This window comes from Pseudopodoces humilis, chromosome 26 (assembly GCF_049639895.1).
Source record: "Pseudopodoces humilis isolate 2021_Gansu_Grassland_sample_001 chromosome 26, ASM4963989v1, whole genome shotgun sequence".
NCBI classification, from domain to species: Eukaryota; Metazoa; Chordata; class Aves; order Passeriformes; family Paridae; genus Pseudopodoces; species Pseudopodoces humilis.
In genome coordinates, this window is record NC_142225.1 from 1,541,100 (window position 1) to 1,561,957 (window position 20,858).

General features: G+C 52.4%; 1 protein-coding gene across 1 annotated transcript in view; it reads right to left on the minus strand.

The window, feature by feature from the left end:
• Positions 1-20,858, minus strand: part of CACNA1S (calcium voltage-gated channel subunit alpha1 S) — a 45,326-nt gene that overhangs the window by 22,117 nt on the left and 2,351 nt on the right. The window contains exons 2-18 of the mRNA XM_014258953.2: positions 19,279-19,384; positions 11,986-12,125; positions 11,346-11,479; positions 10,618-10,770; positions 10,159-10,364; positions 9,097-9,200; positions 7,350-7,498; positions 6,321-6,402; positions 5,471-5,631; positions 3,917-4,142; positions 3,153-3,360; positions 2,723-2,843; positions 2,182-2,296; positions 1,962-2,055; positions 1,150-1,219; positions 818-950; positions 401-530 (exon numbers count right to left, since the gene is read on the minus strand). Of these exons, the coding sequence (XP_014114428.2) occupies positions 401-530; positions 818-950; positions 1,150-1,219; positions 1,962-2,055; positions 2,182-2,296; positions 2,723-2,843; positions 3,153-3,360; positions 3,917-4,142; positions 5,471-5,631; positions 6,321-6,402; positions 7,350-7,498; positions 9,097-9,200; positions 10,159-10,364; positions 10,618-10,770; positions 11,346-11,479; positions 11,986-12,125; positions 19,279-19,384 (2,332 nt within the window). The remainder of the gene's footprint in view (positions 1-400; positions 531-817; positions 951-1,149; positions 1,220-1,961; positions 2,056-2,181; positions 2,297-2,722; positions 2,844-3,152; positions 3,361-3,916; positions 4,143-5,470; positions 5,632-6,320; positions 6,403-7,349; positions 7,499-9,096; positions 9,201-10,158; positions 10,365-10,617; positions 10,771-11,345; positions 11,480-11,985; positions 12,126-19,278; positions 19,385-20,858) is intronic.

Consider the following 20,858-nt stretch of genomic DNA (forward strand, 5'->3'; position numbering starts at 1 on the left):
CACCTTGCAGAACAGGAGCTGTGGCTCCCATGGCTGCATGCCAGCAGCATTTGAGGGCACTGCACACGCCAGAGGTCCAGTTTGCTGCCTCACAGAATGTCTCTTTCCCCAGTAACCCACCACAGTTTCAAACCAAAATAATCTTGCACACCCTGTCAGGTGGATCTTTTCACCCAGAAGTAAATGGAGATATGGAGCAATAAAACCTTGTCCCAGTGCTGCACCCTGAATGGAAAGCACATCCAGCTTCTCCTGCCAGAGTGCACTGCCCTTCCAGAGGCAGGGCTGGAATCCCAGCCTAGGAAAAGCATCTGGCAAGTAAATCCCTGCTTACTGGGGAGCTGGGAGTCTCCATGAGGTCTCCCCCACCCATCCCAAACCTCTCCATCTCTGTGGGCACCTGGTTGCGGAAGGACTCGGCGCGGATGGGGTCCTCAGCTGCCAGGGCAATACTGCTGAGCAGGATGAAGAGCAGGATGAAGTTGGTGAACCAGGTGGCATTAACAGTTCTGTGGCACAGGACCCGAAACCTGCCAGGGACAGAAATGCTATGGGATGCTGCAAGGGGCCAGAGGGGCATCAGACAGGGTCTTGGCAGCCTGGCAGAGGGTTATGGCTAAACCCTGAGGACAGGAAGGCCCTAGGCTTGGAAGGATGTCTGTACCAGTCCTTCCACACAGAAGGCTTTTCCCCATGAGCTGGTTCCCTTCAGAACTGGCTCTCATGCACAAACAGGACCCTGCTGTGAACAGCTGGTGCCAGAGGCACCTGGGCCAAGCCTGAGCCCTACAGGGCAGGGAGAAGGGGCAGTGCCTACTTGTTGGTTGGGCTGAAGATGAAGAACGAGCTAGCTTCAGGCATGGGCACAGCCTTCTCCTTCAGCTGTAGCTCTGCAAGGGGACGTGGCCGAGGACTCAGGGGGATCTCAGGCTCATCTTCCTCATCATCACCTGTAGGGTGACCATGAGAAGGGAAAAGAAAAGAATCATCCAGAGAGGGAACATGACCTTATGGACAATCTTCCAATCCCATCATCCTGATTTGGCATGCAAGCCAGAAGCACCTCAGTACCCCAAGGCTGGTGAAAGTTCACTGCATCCTTTGCTCTCTCCTCAGCCTCCCTGCTGCCCTGCCAGGACAAGGTCTTACCTGGGAAGTCTGCAGAAGGGTAGGGGTCTTTGATCTCATTGACATTGGATTCAAATTCGTCCACTTTCAACTGAAACAAGGGAGAGACAGAAAGGAGGATGTGCAGCTGCATGTGCCAGTTGGCCAGACCCTCTCATCCTGGAAGCCATGTGGGACAAGCAGCATCTCTGCATTTGGCCCATACAGCACCAGGCACATGGAGTGCTGGCCCAGGCTGGAACCTGGTGAGGGGATTCTCCAATTGAAGCAAAGAGGGTAGGAAATAGGAGTGTGTGCTGGGCAAGAGCCTGGAGCCATGAAAATATGAAAATATGCCAGAGGGGGAAAAAGATAGGGAGCAGCTCCTGGCTGAGTTTCCAAGGGCACCCTGGAAAGTGGCTAGGAAAGTAGCTGCTGGCCAGATGTTTCTCAGAGGCAGCTCAGCACAGTCAGCACAGCTGAACAGAGGGGTTTGCATAGGGGGGGTGCTGGTGTGGACATAAGGCAGATCTGGGGTGCTGCTGACTGGCTTTGCTCCACTCCACACTGGTGTGCACCAGACCATCTCAGCCACTGAGGACTGGCTGTGGCCAAGGAAATGCACTGGAGAAAAAGGATCCCCAGCAATGGAGCTGTTTCACCAGGCAACAGCAACAGTTCCTGCCTGGCCCCAAAGAGCCAGTGGCATCACCAGTGGATGCTACGGCGAGGAATGACTCTGGTCAAGAGGCTGAACCCAGGCTGGCTCCAAGCCTTTGTCTATCCTGGCTGGTGGAAGGAGGAGCCAGGGCCCCCCCAGGAGCTCTCCAAGGCTCACCTCCACCAGAACTGACCTTGGCTGTTGTGGGAATCCCTTCTCCCTTTGCTTTCTGCTCCAGTTTCTTTGCCAGCATCTGCTTCTCCTCTTCAGACTTCTCTGGGTAACCTCTAAGCAGAGAGGAGGGCAGAGCAGGAACTGAAGTCTGGGCAGGGGCCATGGGAAAGGTGATTCCATCTCCTCACACCCAAACACCTCGTTTGGGAGCTGCCATGGGCAGGGATGGCAGCGCTCACCTGGACATCTTCCGCCGTTTGCGCTCCTCTGCTTTGGCCTTCTGGGCTAGTGTCAGGCTCTCAGCCTCAGCCAGGTTATCGACTGCAATGGCCAGGAAAACATTGAGGAGGATATCTGGAAGAGCAGTGCTAAGGACATGGACTTGGTTGCTGTCTGGAGGATGTGGCCACAGTCATCCATGGTCTCCAGGGTGCCCTTAGAAACCTCCCTGGAGCTTATCCCTTGTGTAACCCTGGCTGGTGATTCCTAGCCAGCATCCATCCCTTGTGAGCACTGAGCTCTGAGCTGGCTGCCTTCTCTGGCTGAATCTGCCTGCCAGACCTGCTCCAGATGTGCTTTCCCCAGTCCCCAGCCTTCAGCTACCACCAATGCAAGCCCTGAAGCCCTTGGTTTATTCCACTGCCCTTCAGAACTGAAAAGCCAAATGCAAGCACTGAAACACTGAGGAAAGCCCCTGCTTCCCCCTCCCCAGTCCTCTGCAGTCCATGCTATGGGGCTGGGTGCAGGGGGCCTGGGCCTGGCTTTGCAGGCAGAGGATACAGTTCCCACAGACAAAGAGGATGATGAAGTAGATGCAGACCAGCATGCCAGGAAAAGACGGGCCCCCGTAGGCCATGATCCCATCATACATAATTGAATTCCAGTCCTCTCCAGTCAGGATCTGGGAGCAGAGCAGTAGTAAACTTAAGTAGTAAACTTAAGAGACTTAAGAGACTTAAGAGCATCCACAGCAGAGCATGACAGAACAGACTGATCCTACCCTCGGCTCCAGCCCCATGGTCAAACCCTCCTTTCTGCTCAGCCACTGAACCAGTGCTCGTGACTACAGTTGCATTTCCCTGTTCCTGTCTCAAAGCCACATCACCCCCACAGACCCACATCCCCTTGAGACCTAACCCCTGCCTGGAGACCCACAGCCAAGGAAGCCCCCTCCCTCCAGCCCCCCACTGCCCTTCCCACAGCCCCAGACCTGGAAGACACTGATGAGGGCCTGGGGAAAGTTGTCAAATGTGCTGCGCCGCACTTTCATGTCCTCGAAATCAAACTTGCCCCCAAAGAGCTGCATGCCCAGCAGGGCAAAAACTATGATGAAGAGGAAGAGGAGGAGGAGCAGAGAGGCAATGGAGCGGACCGAGTTGAGCAGAGAGGCCACCAGGTTGCTCAAAGATGTCCAGTACCTGGGAAAAGGAGAGACAGAGGCATGTGGGAGGTGAAAGAGTGGGGAAGGCTGTGGTCAGGACCAGACAGGCACAGGGAACATAGCCAAACAGACCGAGGTAGTGTGCCAGCAGCCCAGAAAGGGGGAGTCTGGACCCAGGCTGGGCTCTGGAACTGCTCCAGGCAGGCTCCAGGAGGAAGAAATGAAGCTGCAATCATGGTGTGACAAGCAAGATAACACTGCTGCCTGCACAGAGCACCAGCAAGCAGGATGGGGAAGAGGGGTGAACACACAGTGGGTTGGGGCCACAAGGAAGAGCTAGGAATCCTGGCCCACAGCAGCCCAAAAATCCAGAACCCAGAGCTAGAGTGGGGCCTCAGCTCTGTCCCACTCTCCACTCCCAGCCAAACCATGTCCTGGACACAAACCCCCAGCTTGGCCTTGTTCCTCCACCCAGCAGCTCCCAGCTCTGTTCACGCTGTAGCCTCCCCTGGGACAGGGCCAGTGATGTCCCAGAGCTGTGAGTGATGCCCGGGCATCACGAGCTGCCAGCACCCACAAGCTCCCTGCCCTACCTGGTGATCTTGAAGATGCGGAGGAGCCGGATGCAGCGCAGCACGGAGATGCCCAGAGGGGACAAGGTGCCCAGCTCCACCAGGATGGTCTCCAGGATCCCTGAGCACACCACGAAGCAGTCGAAGCGGTTGAAGAGCGACATGAAGTACTGGCGCAGCCCCAGCGCGTACATCTTCAGCAGCATCTCGGCCACAAAGAGGGCAAGCAGCAGCTGGTTGGCATTGTCTGGGGTGGGAGATCCAGCCTGTCAGAGCAGGGACCTCAGCCCCAGCATGGCTGGCCAGCCAGGGGAGGAGGGCAGTGCTGCTCACCCTCCTCTGGCCCACCAAGCTGTTTATTGGGGGCCACACGGGGGAGGAAGATGAGAGGGTGACATGCAGCTGCATGCTTGTGTGTGTGTGAGCACACACCTGTACAGTACTGAGTCCATGCAGGGTGGGCACACCTGTGCTTTGTGTGCCTCTGGGTGTGAGCTGTGTGTGTGAGCACACACCTGTACAGTACTGAGTCCATGCAGGGTGGGCACGTGGGACTGAGCTGTGTGTGTGCACACCTGTGCTCTGTGTGTGCACACCTGTGCTCTGTGTGTGCACACCTGTGCTCCATGCACCTCTGGGTGCGATCTCTGTGTGTGTGTGTGCACACCTGTGCTCTGTGTGCCTCTGGGTGTGACTGTGTGTGTGTGTGTGTGTGTGTGTGTGTGTGCACACCTGTGCTCCATGCACCTCTGGGTGTGACCTGTGTGTGTGTGTGTGTTTGTGCACACCTGTGCTCCATGCACCTCTGGGTGTGACCTGTGTGTGTGTGTGTGTGTGTGTGTGTGTGCACACCTGTGCTCCATGCACCTCTGGGTGTGACCTGTGTGTGTGGGTGGAGGTGCAGTCAGTGGGGCTGTATGCACAAATGCGTGTGACTGCACAGCTTGAGTGTGTGCCAGGTGTGCAGAGGTGCCAGTGGACGCACTGTGCGTGTGTCCAGCACGCAGGATTGTGTCCCTAAGGGTGCAGAGGCTGTGCTGGTCAGTGTGAGCTGTGTGACAAGGATCATGCACACACACTGAGTGCAGGCTCTGTGTGTGCCTAGGAGCCTCTGTGCCGTGTCACTGTGAGCTGTGTGACAAGGATCATGCACACACACCAAGTGCAGGCTCTGTGTGTGCCTAGGAGCCTCTGTGCCGTGTCAGTGTGGCTGTGCACTCACAGCAGGAGCTCACACAGGGCTCTGGGGCAGCACAGTTGTCGCCCTGAAAACTCAGCTTCTGAGCTTGCTAACATAGTTTTCTAAGGACTTTCCCAGGACAGTAACTATAAACATAGATATGTGTACATTCTTTCTGTTACACGTCTTGTGATGGGCATTTCTCATGGCCAGTGCAGTGGGAAAGTGTTATCCTGACCATCCAATCCCTGGCCATGGTAAGAAGCCTATAAATCCTGGGAGGAAAAATAAACTCTGCTCTTTCTGCACCACACCTCAACCTGTGTCCGTGTGATCTATTGATCTTCAGCGGTAACACACGGTGTCCTGGACCCTCTCTTAGGCTGGTTGCTCACCTTGCACCCGTGTCAGCCATTCTGGCTGGAAGTGGTGCTCAGAGGCGATGGAGAGGGTGTTCAGTGCCACCATCAGGATGACAAGCCAGTAGAAGAACTTGGACTTCACCACATCCCTGCACTTCCTACGAAACATTCGGTTCCAACGCCTCCACTGACGGCTGGAGAGACAGCAAAGGATCAGCAGAGCTGGCCACGGGGCCAGACCCAGCTCCTTGGGCTGCACCTGCAGGGCAAAGCCACCCCTGCTCCCTCCCTGAAAGGGGATGAGGACCATAACCTGCCCCTGGAACTTGGTGCATTCACTCAGGCACTGCAGTGCATTCACCCTCCTGGCTTAATTTTGGCCTCCAGCACCTCTCATAGGGGAAAACATTGAGGAGGATATCTGGAAGAGCAGTGCTAAGGACATGGACTTGGTTTCTGTCTGGAGGATGTGGCCAGAGCCATCCATGGTCTCCAGGGTGCCCTTGGAAACCTCCCTGGAGCTTATCCCTTGTGATAACCCTGGCTGGTGATTCCTAGCCAGCATCCATCCCTTGTGAGCACTGAGCTCTGAGCTGGCTCCTAGCTAGCTCCTAAATTACCTGCCATGCTGCACAGGCTTGGGAGGATGCTTACAGCCTGGTCCCACAGCAAAGACATTGTTCACCTTGAAGAGCTTTTTGCCAGTGCCACAGCCAAATTCCCTGTTTGCTGCCCTAATATTTGCATCTTCCCCCAAGCACCAGTCCCTGTCTCTCTGCCAGAAACTGGGGGCTGACCAGGAAAGCCTGGCCCAGTTGGGCCAGCAAGTGAGAGCCAGTGGAAGCCCAGGAGTGAGCAGATGGTTCAGTCAGAGCATACTTACAAGAAGAGAATCCACTTGTTCATGCCCTCAATTTCATACAAGCTCTCAGTCTCTGACCCTCCTTCATCCAATGGCATCATACCTAGAGGCAATGACATTACAGGCTTTTCTAGGAGCCCTTGGGAAGAATATGTGGGAGGCAACCTCTTCCAGAAGTACACCAGGAAGAGCTTCCCCACCAGGAAGAGCTTCCCCATCAGAAGAGAATAATCCCCACCAAACAGAGCCCTCCCAGGGAGTCAGCAACCAAGTTCGGGCAGAAGGCTTTGAGGGTCACCTGCAAATCAAGCATGAGGCATGAGAAACTCCTGCCCTGCAGGAAGAGCAGCAGCCCAGAGAGGGACAGCAGCAGGTACCCCAGCATGGAGAACACTGGGGTCAGTTGGGATCTGATCAGAAGCTGAACAGAGCAGAGGCCACAGCTCTGGAAGAGGCGTTTTGTCCATCCCACTGTTTCCCAAGGCTCTTTGCACGCATGCATCACTCAGCTTGAGGCATCAAAAGTGCTTTCACCATGCAGGGTGAAAACGAGCAAACACTGTGACTCTGTGCTAGAGCTCCCCAGGCTTTGCTGAGCTTTTGGCTAGATGTCTGTATATCCACCTCCTCCTCTGAGCCACTTCTAATCCCTTGAAATTGTCAAGTGATGGCAAGAAATCCATTATTTGCTAGCGTGAGAGCTTATGGCTCTGCACTGTATCCCTGCACACCAAGGGCACACACTCCTCATGGCCATTTGAAGTGCCCCTTGCCAAAGAAGATTCAGGCCTTGCAAATATTAAACCCTGTGGTTGAAGCAGAGATTTAGCATTGGGGATAAATTATTGCTAGTCTGGATCAGATTCAACCAAATTATTCAGGAAATGTAAAAAAAAGAGGAAGGAAATTGTCCTGCAGAAGCCAAAGCAGTTTGTTTCACGGGTTTTCAGGCAAAATGAGTCTTTGGGAGTTCTTCAAAGGTTCTCTCGGTGGTCAGCATTAGGAAGCCAATCCTCACGCTAAGGGTCTGTGAGCAAGCAGAGCTGGTACCTTCTCCCCTGGCCCGATCACTGTCCATGACCTCTGCGTGGGTGATCCAGTCCATGTAGCCCTTCAGATCCTCCTCCAGCTGCTGCTTCTCCCGCAGCTTCTGGAACGTTCCCCGCGACTTGGCCTTCTCGCGCTCCTTGGTGAACTCTCTGGGAAAAGGCAAGCGGCAGAGACTCAGGGGATGGCGTGGAGGTCAGGAACCACAGCTCTGTGCCAGGCCAGGCCCTGTAGGAAAGCCCTGCAGTACCCTGCCACCAGCACTGCCACTACCCTACTCCAGTGACATTCCTCTTTCCTGGCCCACGTTGCAAGGCCATGGGGGCCCATCACCTGGTGGCAGGCAGGGCTCCTTCCCCACCACTGCTGCTCTTTGGGAGCTTCTCTCTGCAGGCTGCTGCAGCTGGACAGCCCAACTGACACCTGGCCAGGGCAGTTCCCCAGTCCTGCTAAGCATCAGAGTGGGGTCTCACCCAGCTGGGGGGTGAAAACCTGCCCCAAGCTCTCCATATCTCATCACGTGGCAGGAAAGCAGGACACTTTTCACGGTAACACGGAAAGGACAGGTCTGCAAACGTCCTTGCCCACTCTTCCTGCTCTCTTTCAATTAATTTCTTTTTTCCTCTGGTGTCTGGCAGGACTGTAGACCTGCTGCCCAGCCATGCTGGTGTTGCCATGTGTTAGTAATAGGTCTCACACACCATAACAGATAATTTTCCTGATCTCAAACATAATTTGGCTGTATTTGCAAAAATATTTCAGAACCTTTACTGTGCCAGCAATTTACTCCAGGATCAGATGACTATAGTCCAGCTTGTCCTGCAGTTACAGTCAACTCTACACAAGCATCAGGTTCCTGTGGTTTATCTTGTGCTTTTAAACTTGTTTCAGTTATAGTAACACCCCAATTTGTTTTAATGGTGCAGTGGCATGGTTCTTGTCGTAAAAGAGGCCTAACAAATCCAAGTAATTAGGGTATAACTAACCCTGTGAACTAACAGAGGTGATGAGTGTGATCTACTTACACAAACAAGGACTGAAACATATAAAAAAGACCCTGACCCTACAGACATGAGGAGAAAAGCCCTCCTCACTTCCCAGGACAACACATATTTCCCAGCAACAAAACTGGGATGTTAACATGGTAGGTTGAGTGTAAGATCTCAGGTTTTAACTGTGCTACTGGGGGGAATTAACACTAATTGAATTTGGCCTAGATTGTCATAACAGACTGATGACAGCTGATTGGTGTACTTGGACGAGACTGCTGAAGCAGTAATTAGACTAACAATCTTTCCCTTGGATCCCTCACACTCATCAAAGATGTTCTCCTTAGGCTGGCCATGAGAAAAGTGTGTGTGCTCACAGCTGGAGGTACCAGTGAGGAGTGTCCAGACCCAGAGCTGTGGAGTGACCGCTCCCTGCTCAGCTCCATTTGCTGTGTGAGCTGGCACAACACACCACAGCCCACGTGCTCCAGGGCTGGGCTTGCTGACAGCTGCTTGTGCCACACGGAAAAGATTTCTGTGTTGAGAGTTGAGCTAAAACCTCTGAAAGCCTTGGACACCAACACAAAAAGTAACTCACAGATCAGTGTTTCTAAGTGTGAAAAACAAAAACAAAACAAAACAAAAAAAAAAGTGTGGGGTGAGGAATGAGAGGGGGAAAAGAACAGAACTTTTCCAGGCTTTTTTCTTGTCTAGTTCAAACTTTCTGCCTCTGCTGGCAGAAAGGATAGAGTGGCACTTACCCACTGAGCACACCCAGCACCAGGTTGAGCACAAAGAAGGAGCCAAGTAAGATAAGGCTGACAAAGTAGATCCAGGGCCATTCATTCCCCATGGCATCATTTACCTGGCAACGAGAGATGCAGGTGAAATATTCTGAAGGCACTGTCCTCCATCTGTTTCCCCTTAGAGCCCCTCAACAGCCTCTGGAAAAAGGAGTGTTTGGGATGGTGGCACATAAACCTGGCCCCAAGCCCTGGCTGCCTAGAACTCTGTGTCTGGTTTACATCCAGACCCAAACATTTTGGGGGCAGATTGAAACATCATCCCCAAGCCTAAGGCTCTGCACAACTGTCTCCCAAGGACTGCAAAGCATGGGCTGTGCTGGAGGAGCATCCATCAGTCATTGCTGTGCCTGGCCCATACCCCCTCACGAAGGTGGGAGCTGGAGCAATCTCCTGCCTACCTGCAGGGCAAGGACAGCTTGCAGAGACATGAGTGGTGTGTTATGGGATGTGCATCACAGTAAGAATGTTGGTGGGGGCAGGATGTCTTTCACTGGCAAAGACTGAGCCCTACCATGAGTCTTCTCTCAAGGAGAGAGCATCACCTGCATCAAGCTGGGCACAAAGTGCTGCAGCCTACCTGATGCCTTAGGATTTTAGCTTTTATATTTTTCATATATTTGTAATACTGAAATTCTTTAGTGTATAACTCTAAGCTCCACACACAGTGTGAGCTGCTGCTTTCCCATTTTGGTCAGACAAAACAATTCCTCTCAAGGCCTGAGAATCAAGGACACCTCACTGCCTCAGGCCCCAAGAGATGGAAACAAAAGTGAGTTGGGGGAGAGCAAACTGGAGGTAAATTCCTTCATCACCTGAAGCTGGAATTGGAAGATTAATCCCCAATATGCAAATGGACCAAACTTATAAAAGTGTGAAACCCGTGATCCGTTGTCCATTTTTGGGTGCAGACATTGTCTGCCCTAATGCACCTGAAGGCCCTTCAATAAATAGAACCCTTTTTATTGTCTTAATTGTATCTGGCCTCTGTTTTTTAGGTATGCCCACAAGGCATCATACCCAGTAGAGAACTTCAGTCCAGCCCTCCATGGTGATGCACTGGTAGACAGTGAGCATGGCAAAGCCGAAGTTATCGAAGTGGGTGATGCCGTTGTTGGGCCCTGGCCAGCCGCTGCGGCACTCGGTGCCGTTGATGCTGCAGTGCCGCCCGTGGCCGGAGCTGGTGCACGGAGCTGGCTTCTCTGAGCCCACTGTGGCAATCACATCTGAGGGGCAAAGCCATGGTGTGAGCAGCAGCTCAGGCCAAACACAGCAGCCCACACTTCCTCCCCCTCCAGACGGGTCCCTTTCAGCACCCCTCACACCCAGCTGGGCGCTGTTTCAAACATCCCTCAGTCCCGCCACACTCCCAGGCCTGATGCTGGCAAGACCACACTTTGTGCTAAACACAGAGTCCCTGTGGTCTCACAACAGCCACCCAGAGACAACTCTGCTGCATCCCCCCCACCACAGCTCCACCTGTCCCAAGGTAGTAGCAGGTCTTGTGCATCCTGCCCTTGAAGAGCTCCTGCCCCACGATGGCATAGATGATGATCATGAAGAGGACCAGCAGGGCTATGTGCAGCAGGGGCACCATGGCTTTGATGATGGAGTTCAGGACGACCTGAAGGCCTGCACAAAAATGGAGAGGAGGTCAAACACTTCCTAACAAGCTTTGGGTGCACCTTGTATCCCTGCCAACCCACCAGCAAGCAGCCTTTGAAATGCCCCTTGCCAAGGGAAGAGAGGCACGGATGGGACTGAAATCTCTGAAGCAGGAAATCCTTTCTTCTACCCACCATGAAAGCTGGTGGAAGAGCACAACAGAGCCAGGCAGTGCTGAAGGCTGCTCCGTGCCCCTCCCTTTGTTCTGGTGCTCTCATCCTGGTTGTGTTCACATGGGTTATGGAAAAGGAAGATCCCTGCTCTGAGAAACCAGAGCGAGATCCTGGCTCCCATCACACTGGCCACCCAAAGGTACTGCCACTGAGCCACAGGGGCAGCCAGGCTTGTGCCAACCTGCAGATCCCCAGGGCTGACAACCACCAGCTGGAGGAGCAAGCAAGAACCCGAGCCTCCTCTACACCTACTTTGTGGCTGGGCTTCATCCAGCCACAACAAGAAACCTGTCCCACGGCTCCCACCCTGGCCAGGCCCAGAGGTTCCATCCACCCACCAGCCCTTCCTGATGGGCACCCAGCACGCACTCGGCACTCCGGACACCAGGCGCAGGGGTCTCAGCACACGGAATGCTCGCAGCGCCTTCACGTCAAAGCCGCCTTTTCCCCCCGAAGGCCCTCCCTGCTTGACATTGACCTGCTCCAGGGTCATGGTGATGAGCCTGAAAGAGCCAGGGCACAGGGAAGGAAGGAGGAGAAGCAGAAGGAAGGACAAGGAAAAGGAGAAGGGCATGAGAATGGAGACTGAGAAATCTGAGCTAAAGATTCAGAGCTCTGCAGGCAGCAAAGCAAGGCAGGACTTCCAGCCATGCTCAGCCTCACCCAGGGGGCAGCTCTTGGCAAGTCCAGCGCCTGGGCACAGCTCCACTGCTGACAGCCAGGGACCTCCCACCCCATGTGCAAACCCTCAAGGACCCCATGCCACCCCCTTTCTCCAGGGCAAGGAGACCTACGAGGCATGAAGGAGTCAAGACGGGAAGAAATAAGAGTTAGAGAGGATCCCAGTGGATGTCAGAGCAGCAACAGGGGGTCCACAGGAGAAGGGCATGAACTTAGTCAAGGAGCTGTCCCCAAACACATTGCAATCACCAGAAAAACTAGTCCCTGATTGGCTGTGGAAGAGGCCTGGCACAAGCAGAACAGCAGCAGCCTCCCCACTTTTCCTTACCCTAGAGTCACAATGGAAAAGTCAAGCACATTCCAGCCGTTTCGGAGGTAGGCATCCGTGTGGAAAAGAAAGCCATAGGCAATTATCTTGAGCATGGCCTCAATGGCAAAGAAGATGAGGAAGGCATATTCGATCTTCTCCTGGGGATTGCAAAGGCAAGCAGGAGAGAATGTTTCATTAGAACAGGCTGTCACCTCCCCTGGTATCCTCACCAGTGACTGTGGATCAGCCCCTGCTGCCACCCCATCTGTCCCCCCTACACACACCAAGCAGCTCCCTGGGGACAAGGGCTGGCATGCTGAGCCACCACATGCCACTCTCTGGCCTGCAGCATGATCCCCACAGCCTTCTAATGGCCCCTGCCAGGACCCTGCCCTGAGGCTGTGGTTCCTACAAACTGCTCCAGCCACCGAAGGTGCCTGTCCCAGGGCACTGCTCATCTCTGGCTCTCCTCCCTGCTGTTCACTCTCTCATTCCCCTCACAGCCTTCCTCCTACATGCAGCACTGACACCTTCTCATCCTCTCCAGCTGAGGGCTTGCTGGGTCTGAAGTCCCCACAGTCACGTTGGGACAGGCCAGGTGTACCATGGCTTCTTTGCCTGGGATGATAAGGAAGCTGCCAGGGAACGGAGGCCTTGGGCTCAGGACCTCCTGCTTAGTGCCAGACATTTGCCTGGCAAAGTGACCAGCTAGAAATGGGCCTGGGACTCACTGGGCAGAGGTGCTGCACCCCCTCCCAGGCAGGACCTGACACCCCAAGCAGGGGTTTGGCACTGCCCTGCAGCTGCTGGGCCAGGGGAGCTCATCTGTCCCTGGAGCACAGCCAAGAGCTGCCTGTGCCCAGCTGGCTCTGCCTGTCACTGCCATCGCTGCCCTTGCTGCCAATGCCCCTTCCAGACTGGGATTAAAAACCTTCTGAAGCAGCCAGGTGGATGGGGCTATTTATATTTCTGGTGCTCCCTGGTCCCTCTCCTCAGCCTATATCCCCTGAAGGACAATGAGCATCACTGCTCAGGATCTCCAGGGAATTGTCCTCAGAAAGGCAGAAACCTGTCTCTGAGACCAAACTGGGAGTGGATCTTCCCTGGGGAATGCTGTCATGCTGTGAGCACACCTTCCTCCTGGGGACCCCATGCCCTGCCAAATGGAAAATCCTCTTCTTTTATGAAGCCAGGGCTAGAGCTCGAGAGAGAAGCATTGCACTGCGCTGAGTGTCCCCATATGACTGTCATAAACTGCCCTTCTCCATGCCTTTTGTTCCTGTACCACCAGCTCTGAACCTCCTCCTGAGCCTCCCAGTCCCAGCAGGGCCCTGCAGCTCCAGCCCACCCTAATTAAAACGATTTTTGTAGATGCACCAATGGCTTGAGCATGACACATGCACAGACTGCCAGGGCAGGGAGCTGTGCTGCTGGAGTCTTTCTAAGCCCTTTGTAAACAAAGAATCCATAAAGGTGTTTCCCAGAGCTTGCAGCAACCATTTTCTGCAAAACAGAGCAGCTCAGTGTCCTCCTATTCCCCTGGATGGAGGTGAATGAAATCCTACAGCTGTGAGGCAGAGAAGGGGACAGGGCAGGTAATGTATGGGAGCACATTTACAGCAATCTCATAGGATCCCTTCCTTTGGAAAACAAGATGAAAATGAGGTCTGGAGCCAATGAAGTTTCCTCTGAGTGGTGGGAAACCCTGGCACTCGGCTTGGGAAGAGTGCAGTGGGAGGCAGGCAGGGTTTGCAATGGCTGCAGACCACAGTCAGAAAGAGACACATCAAGAAAAACACTTCTGCTCTCCACAATGGCCTCTGTTATACCACAGGAAGTACTTGGGATGGGAAGACATGCAGGAAAGAATCTGGGAGAGTTTTTGAATTGTTTGCATGGATTTTTTAGAGAAGGTAGTTAGAGCAGATCATCTCCTGAAGTCACTCCACCCCTAGCTGCTCTGCAATGCTGTGATTTTCCTGCCACAGTGTCCAGCCACAGCTCCTCCTTTCCCACAAACAAGAGACCCCCCAGGGCTGCAGAGACAGAAACCAGAAAAGCCATAACCCCCCTACAGCAGCCAGGAGAGCACAGAGAGGCCAGGTCCTACAAGTTGTTCTCCACTGCATCTCCCTCACTGCCTATCCAGAGCTACTCATGCCACACCAGCTCTCCCACTCCTGTTCCAACGTCTGAGACACCTTGGTGGCATTCCCGAGGGTTCTTCCTGGACTTGGTGTCTTAGATCTGCTTGGTTTGAAAAGGCTTTGGTGGGTGCTACCAGCTCAGTCACCAAAAGCAGAAGGACTTGGCCACAGTAGGAACAAGGGCTCGGTGATTTCTGTCAGACCTGGGGTATGGAGAGCCCAGCTGGAAGAACAGAAATTTCAAGAAGCTGCAGCCAGCCCGGCCTCCTGCAGGTCTGGGAGCAGAGGGGTCCCTTCCAAGGAAGCCTTGCTGTGGATCTGGGAGCCACAGGGCATGAGGACACCCTGTGTGATGGAGCAGGGTAAGGAGGCTGCAGTGCTGTTAGTGGCACTCAGGGTGAGTGAGGGGTGAGCTCTGCTGGCCCACGTGGAGGGGGAGATGAGAGGGGCCTGGCTCATCTGCCTACCCAAAAGCCCAGGGTGACCACACAGTGGCCAAGCCACAAGCTGGGCAGGTGCCAGCCCTTACCAGTGGCTCCAGGCCAGAGTGAGGGGAAGGAGGGAGGCAGGGGGAGCTCACACAGCTGCATGTGCACCCCTCCAGGTGCCAGTACCAGAGCAGCAGCAGCAGTTTCTGCAGGTTTATCGAGTCTGGGCATGCAGACATGCAGGAGTGTTGCCCACTGTCACAGCCAGGTGAACTTTCCACTTTCCACAGGTGAAGACTCCAGGAGATCCAGGGTGACCCCAAGCTCTAGGAAAGCCACATGCAATCACAACTCTCCTGCAGCAAGTAACCCATTCCAACCTCCAGGCACAGGGCCCAAGAGCTCTTGAAAACCAGCAATGGACAGCAAACTCTGCTCAGGGACTGTGGGACACAAGTCATCTACCCAAAAACAACTGTTGTGGTGTTCCTGAGATGCCCATGACACAGCCCTGGGCTGGCAGACATTACACAGCACTCACAAGTAATTACAGCTCCCCAGAGCAGATGAAAAGCTGGGACTCCTGCATCAGACACCCATATTCCTGTCACTGAATTGTACCTGAGGCTTTGCTCAGGCTTTGCAAACACAGGAATCTCCTAACCCCAGGGCTGAGATGCAACCCAGAGTGCTGGGATTTTCAGGAACATATCCCTTGACATTAAACATTGTGCTACCTAAAATACCTAAAGCCATTATCCGTGACAGCAGCAGCATGCCTGCACAGAGGCCAATACCTGTGCCGTTTAAATTATCTTCTTGACAGTTTGAGCTCCAGCTCTGTCCCCCACTCCCTAGGCCCCATATCCTACCTGACACACCTACAAAGCCCACAGGACTCAGGACAGCTGCTTTTTGGTGGTCTGAAAGGGTGGCCTCCCTCCAAGCAGTTACCCTCAAGTCCCACTGATGTGGAAAAAACTTTAAACTGAAAAGAGGGTTGGCTTTAAATTGACAGACAGTACATTTAAGTATTAGGGAAAAATTGTTCCCTGTGAGGGTGGGGAGGTCCTGGCACAGGTGCCCAGAGCAGCTGTGGCTGCTCCTGGATCCCTGGCAGTGTCCAAGGCCAGGATGGACAGGGCTTGGAGCAACCTGGGATAGTGGAAGGTGCCCATGGCAGGGGGTAGAAAGAGCCTCCTGAGCCAACCCATACTACAATTCTGTGGTTCTATGAAAACCAGGCATTTCAGTGTGTGCAGCATGTCAAACACCCCCCACCAGGGCTGCAGAAATGGCTCAACTATGAGAAACGAACTGTACTCTAAATTTGACTTTATTTCTTCACTGCTCATAAAGCTAGGTCAGGCAGCCAGATCAGCATCTGTATTTTCTTGGGTGAATCCCTGTGAATAACCTGCCTTGCTAAGCACACTCTGAAGCTGCTTGCTCCTGGAGTAAGGTTTCCAGTGAAAAACAGTGGGATTTGAAACTCTGGAAACTCAAGTAAAAGTGAAAATAAATGCTGTGAATTATTGAACGGGTTGAAAAGTCAAATTCATTTCATCAGGGTTGAAGAATATATTTTGATTCTGTTAGAAAAAGACAAAATCAGATACAAACAGGATTTAAAAAAAAACCTTCTGGATCAAAATAAATCTAATATAGAAAGAATAACAATGTAATGTGTTGAAATTAAACAACTGTGCTTCTTCCAGGATAAAGCAAAATGGATTCTTAGAAAATTTATGGTTATGGTTATTTAATTTTATTATTTTCCTTCTTATGGAATTTCATTCTTTCACACCCCCAAAAATGAGTTCTGATTAACCAAGAATCATGAGACTAATTCTGAGCCTAAACTGTGACTGCAACTCATCCCTGGCTGGTCCTGGAAACAGAGTGTGGCTGCTCTGCAGGTTTTCCAATCTTGCAGGAAGGCAGTGGCAGCAGAGGTCTCCCAGGAATCCTCTCTTCCTGAGACTCTCCTTGTGATGCCTTAGGATTTTAGCTTTTATATTTTTCATGTATTTGTAACACTGAAATTCTTTAGTGTATTAATCTAAACTCCACACACAGTGTGAGCTGCTGCTTTTTGGTCAGACACAACAATTCCTCTCAAGGCCTGAGAATCAAGGACACCTCACTGCCTCAGGCCCCAAGAGATGGAAACAAAAGTGAGTTAGGGGAGAGCAAACTGGGGGTAAATTCCTTCATTACCTGCAGCTGGAACTGGAAGATTAACCCTCAATTTGCAAATGGACCAAACTTATAAAAGTGTGAAACCTGTGACCCATTGTCCATTTTTGGGCCCCTGGGGGGCTTTGTCTGCCCCAATGCACCTGAAGACCCCTCAATAAATAGAACCCCTTTTTATTCTCTTAGTTGTATCTGCTCTCTGTGTTTAGGTAGCCCATCAAGGCATCACTTGTAAAGTGACCAGCTGTAAAGCAGAGTGGCTGTCCCTGCTCTGAGGGCTCTGAAGGAAGCTGGGGCTGGGCAGGCCCTGCACACCCCTCAGCAGTGAGCTCTGATGAGAGGGAACCTCAATCCTGCCCCCATAAACAACGTGGGGCAATGTCCTCACTGCCCTGACTCAGTTTCCCCTCATACATTTTGCCTTCTCAATAATTCCAATGTCTTTTTATAAACTCAACCTTCTCCAGAGAGAACTGGGCAATGAAGAGACAGAAAAGGGACAGGGAGAGATTAAACACATCCCATCACCTCTCTGCTGCAGGAAAATGCCTCAACAAGCCTTTCTTCACTACCTGCATGTGCTAAGCATAGCCTGATGCCCCAGGTGATGGGTGCCTGGCTAAATTCTCAGCGGGGTTTGCTCCTACAAAGCCACCAGAACATGGTGCCAAGGGGACAGCAAGCAGGAATGAAAGAGCAGCAACCTGGGGCTACCTGGCTCTTGACACCTATTGGTATGACAACATCCCCCAGTAGGGAATAGCATAAGAAATGCAATATACAAGAAATAAAAAGAGATGGAATTTCATTTATGCAATGAATTTACATCACTTGGTCCTTGCCCATGGAAAAGGTCCTGGGGCAGTGTCAGCCCCTCTGGGAGCCCTGTGAGGCCAGTGCCACTTCACCCCCTCGTCCCCACACACACCTGGGCTTCCCTCACAGGTCTCAGCCACACCCCAAGCCCCCTCCCAGAGGGAAGCCCCCGTCCCCACTGTCCCCATCTCCTGATTCCCAAGGTCAACCTGCCCCAGCTTTGCTTTGCCTCTTTCACCTCTCCCCTTAGATAACTGCACCCACCACAGCCTGCGATGTCCCCCTAGCCAGGGAGGAAACCAAAACCAGTCTGAGGGGTCAGAGCAGCCAGGAGGCTGAAGGAACACCCCAGGAACAAACCCTCCATGGGCATTTACCCTGAGGAGTACCAAAACCAGCAGAACATTTCATTAAAAGGGGGATTTAGATGTTTTGATTCAATCATACTCAGTCTCTCAATGGAAATCAATGTGGATGGAATCACAGTGGGGATCTGAAGAGTAGAAAGGAATGGCAAACTAAAAATAGTGCAAACTGTTGATCTGGGTCACATCAAAACATCATATTGCAGGAAAACTGGAGCAACTGTGGAAGAATACGGAATAATGATTGGAAAGGCATAGCTTTTCTGCCTAATAGAAACAGGGTTTTTCCAACCTTAAATAAAAAGTAACAAAATTAAAATACAATCTTGATAGGAAAGGTCAGAAAAATTTAGTCCAAAATGCTGAAACAAACTATTTGAGCCTTTCTGGAACAGGATGTTTCTTTTTGAAAATGTGATAAAAAGAATCAGACGAAATCTTTCCTTTTATCAACATCAATTTTACCTTCATATGTACTCCACACACGACCTGCCACCTTTGATTTCAACCCAGAGGTGATTTCAGCCCCTCTGAAAACCCATTTTGCAATCACTTCTTCCCACCCCTGCCTCCCACTGACTGCAGCAGCTTTGGCTGGACCAACAGTGCCTGACCCCCAGAGCAGCTCTTGGTACCTCACAGCCTCATCACACCAAGGCAGCAGCTCCACAGAGCCCTCGGGGCTGCACGAAGGGTTCCTGTTGGAGTCTGAGGCACAGAGAGCTGCCCTTATCTCTGATACCTGGCTCTGACATCCAAGAAAACTCTGAATTTCATGTAACACCATGAAAACAACTGTTAAATATGAAAGCTAAAAGTGTGTGTAAATTAGAGTTTTCTTAAGTCACTGGGTGAAAAAGTTAAAGTTTAAACTAGCTTAGAGAACAGAAGACAAGATGAAAGATTTAGGGTGTTGTCTCTTGTCATTCTTTCTTTTTCATCTTCTTCTTCTAGAAGTTTTTAGGTAATAGAAAGTGACTGAATAAAGAATGCCGCAGTGCAGCACACAGGTGTTGGGTCATTGGAACACTAAGAAAAATAATTTACATGTCTATTGTTAATTGGGTGAAAATGAGTATAAAGATAAAAGAGCTGCATATTTTGAGGCCATTTTGTGCCATATGAGCCAATTTGAGCCAGGTGATAGTGAGTTGAACTTGAGCAGAAAGTCTGGGGAAGACCTACCAAGTCTTTTGATATATATTAATAAACATGAGAAACAAGAACCTAAGGAAACTTTGGAGTATGCTTCCTGACCCAGAACTAAGATAAACAAAACTCCCTGTGAGGGAGTATCCCAGAAGAACTCAACCTTGAAAAGACTGAGATGCAGCAACAGTTCCAACTGCTCCTTACCAGGCTGGAGTTGGCGATGTTGGTGTCATCCTCAGGCATGGGCAGGTAGATGGCCAGAGCAACGCAGTTGGCAAAGATGGTGAGGAGGATGATGATCTCGAAGGGTCTAAGGGGAAAGTGTTAAGGAGTGCAGACAGGAAAGAAAAAGCAGGAATAACCCCACCCCTGCCCTGTCCTGCCTGGGTGGGTGTGGAGAACCAGCCCCACACAGGGGCAGAGCACAGAGTGCAGCCAGACCTCAGCCTTAGCACATCCTCAGGTGCTGCAGGGCCGGCACAGGACAAAGGGATGGGACAGGGGGCAGTTTCCCCCTCCTCATCCTTCAGTGAATCACTCTGAAGGGTCAGGAGCCCTTTGCAGGATGCAGCCACTGAACCTGAGCATCCCCTCCAGAGCAGGCAGGCCCCAGCTCCCTCTGCACTTTGCATCCATGACGGAGACTCCTGCTGCTCCAGGCTCATGTGGGCTGCATGGCCCAGCTGAAGGCACCCAGGGGCAAGGCAGCTCATCCAGGGGCTCCTCTGGCAGAACATCCCCAGCTGTGCCTACAGCCTTGGTGGCCCAGTACAGGCAGGGTCACTCCTGTGACCGTCCCCAGGAGTGCCAGGGGCTGGGAGTGAACACAGCGCTCAGCCTGAGGACTGTCCCACCCACTTCAAGATAGAAACTGTGCTGTTTGGGCCCTATGACATCTCAGAATGAAAGGGGTGACTTTACTATTTCCCCATGAAGACCCTAGGACAGGCACTTGGTCACTCCCAGGCTCCTGCTGCTGTCACTGCTTTGCTTGGGCCTTGAAACCTCTTGGACAAGCTTCAGTTCTCACCTTCCTGAACCCTCCAAGGAGCTCAGACTCTGTCTCCAGGGTCTCATTTGCAGCCAGGCTCTCCCTCCAGGATCCCCACTCTGTTTCCCCCAGCGTTCTCCCTTGAGGCTGCCTTGGGCTCTGGTGGCTGGTCCTGTATCACAGAGCAAGGGGCACCTGGGGAGCAGGCGATGCACACCAGCCTGAGTGCTGGCTGAGTGCTGTCAGGCGTGTCCTGGGCTCATCACAGGCGTTTTTTCCTTTTCTGGACCTTTCTATCCATCAACCTGATGACACTTTAAAAACTGAAGTCAGCTGGAAAAGCTGCTCCCCTTTGTGTCTGGGTAATGAGGCAGAGCCTGGGGGTTGGAGGCTTCCCTGGCTGCTTGGACAGGGTAAGACAAGCCCTCCTTGAAGGGTAACCTCGACTGGAGCTCCTGTAACTGGAGCTGGAATCCACTTGCTGCCTGTGATTCTGCGAGTCTGGCACAGTTATGAGGTAGCAGTGCAGTGGGAAAGATTGAACCAAGAAACAGACATGGAGATAACTGGGTACAGTGTCTCTGCCTCCTGCCACTGAGCCTCAGCATCCTCCTCATCTCCTTGTCTTGCAATTTAACTCCTTTCTGTCCAGCATGCTCCTACCACACAGCATCCAATCCTGCCTTGCAGCAGGAATTAGGCCTCTGTGTCTGCAGCTCTGTGGTCCTCCAGGGTCCCCAGAATCCTCACTCATCTGCCTTGAAGCTCTCCTGGCTACAAAATGACCTGAAAT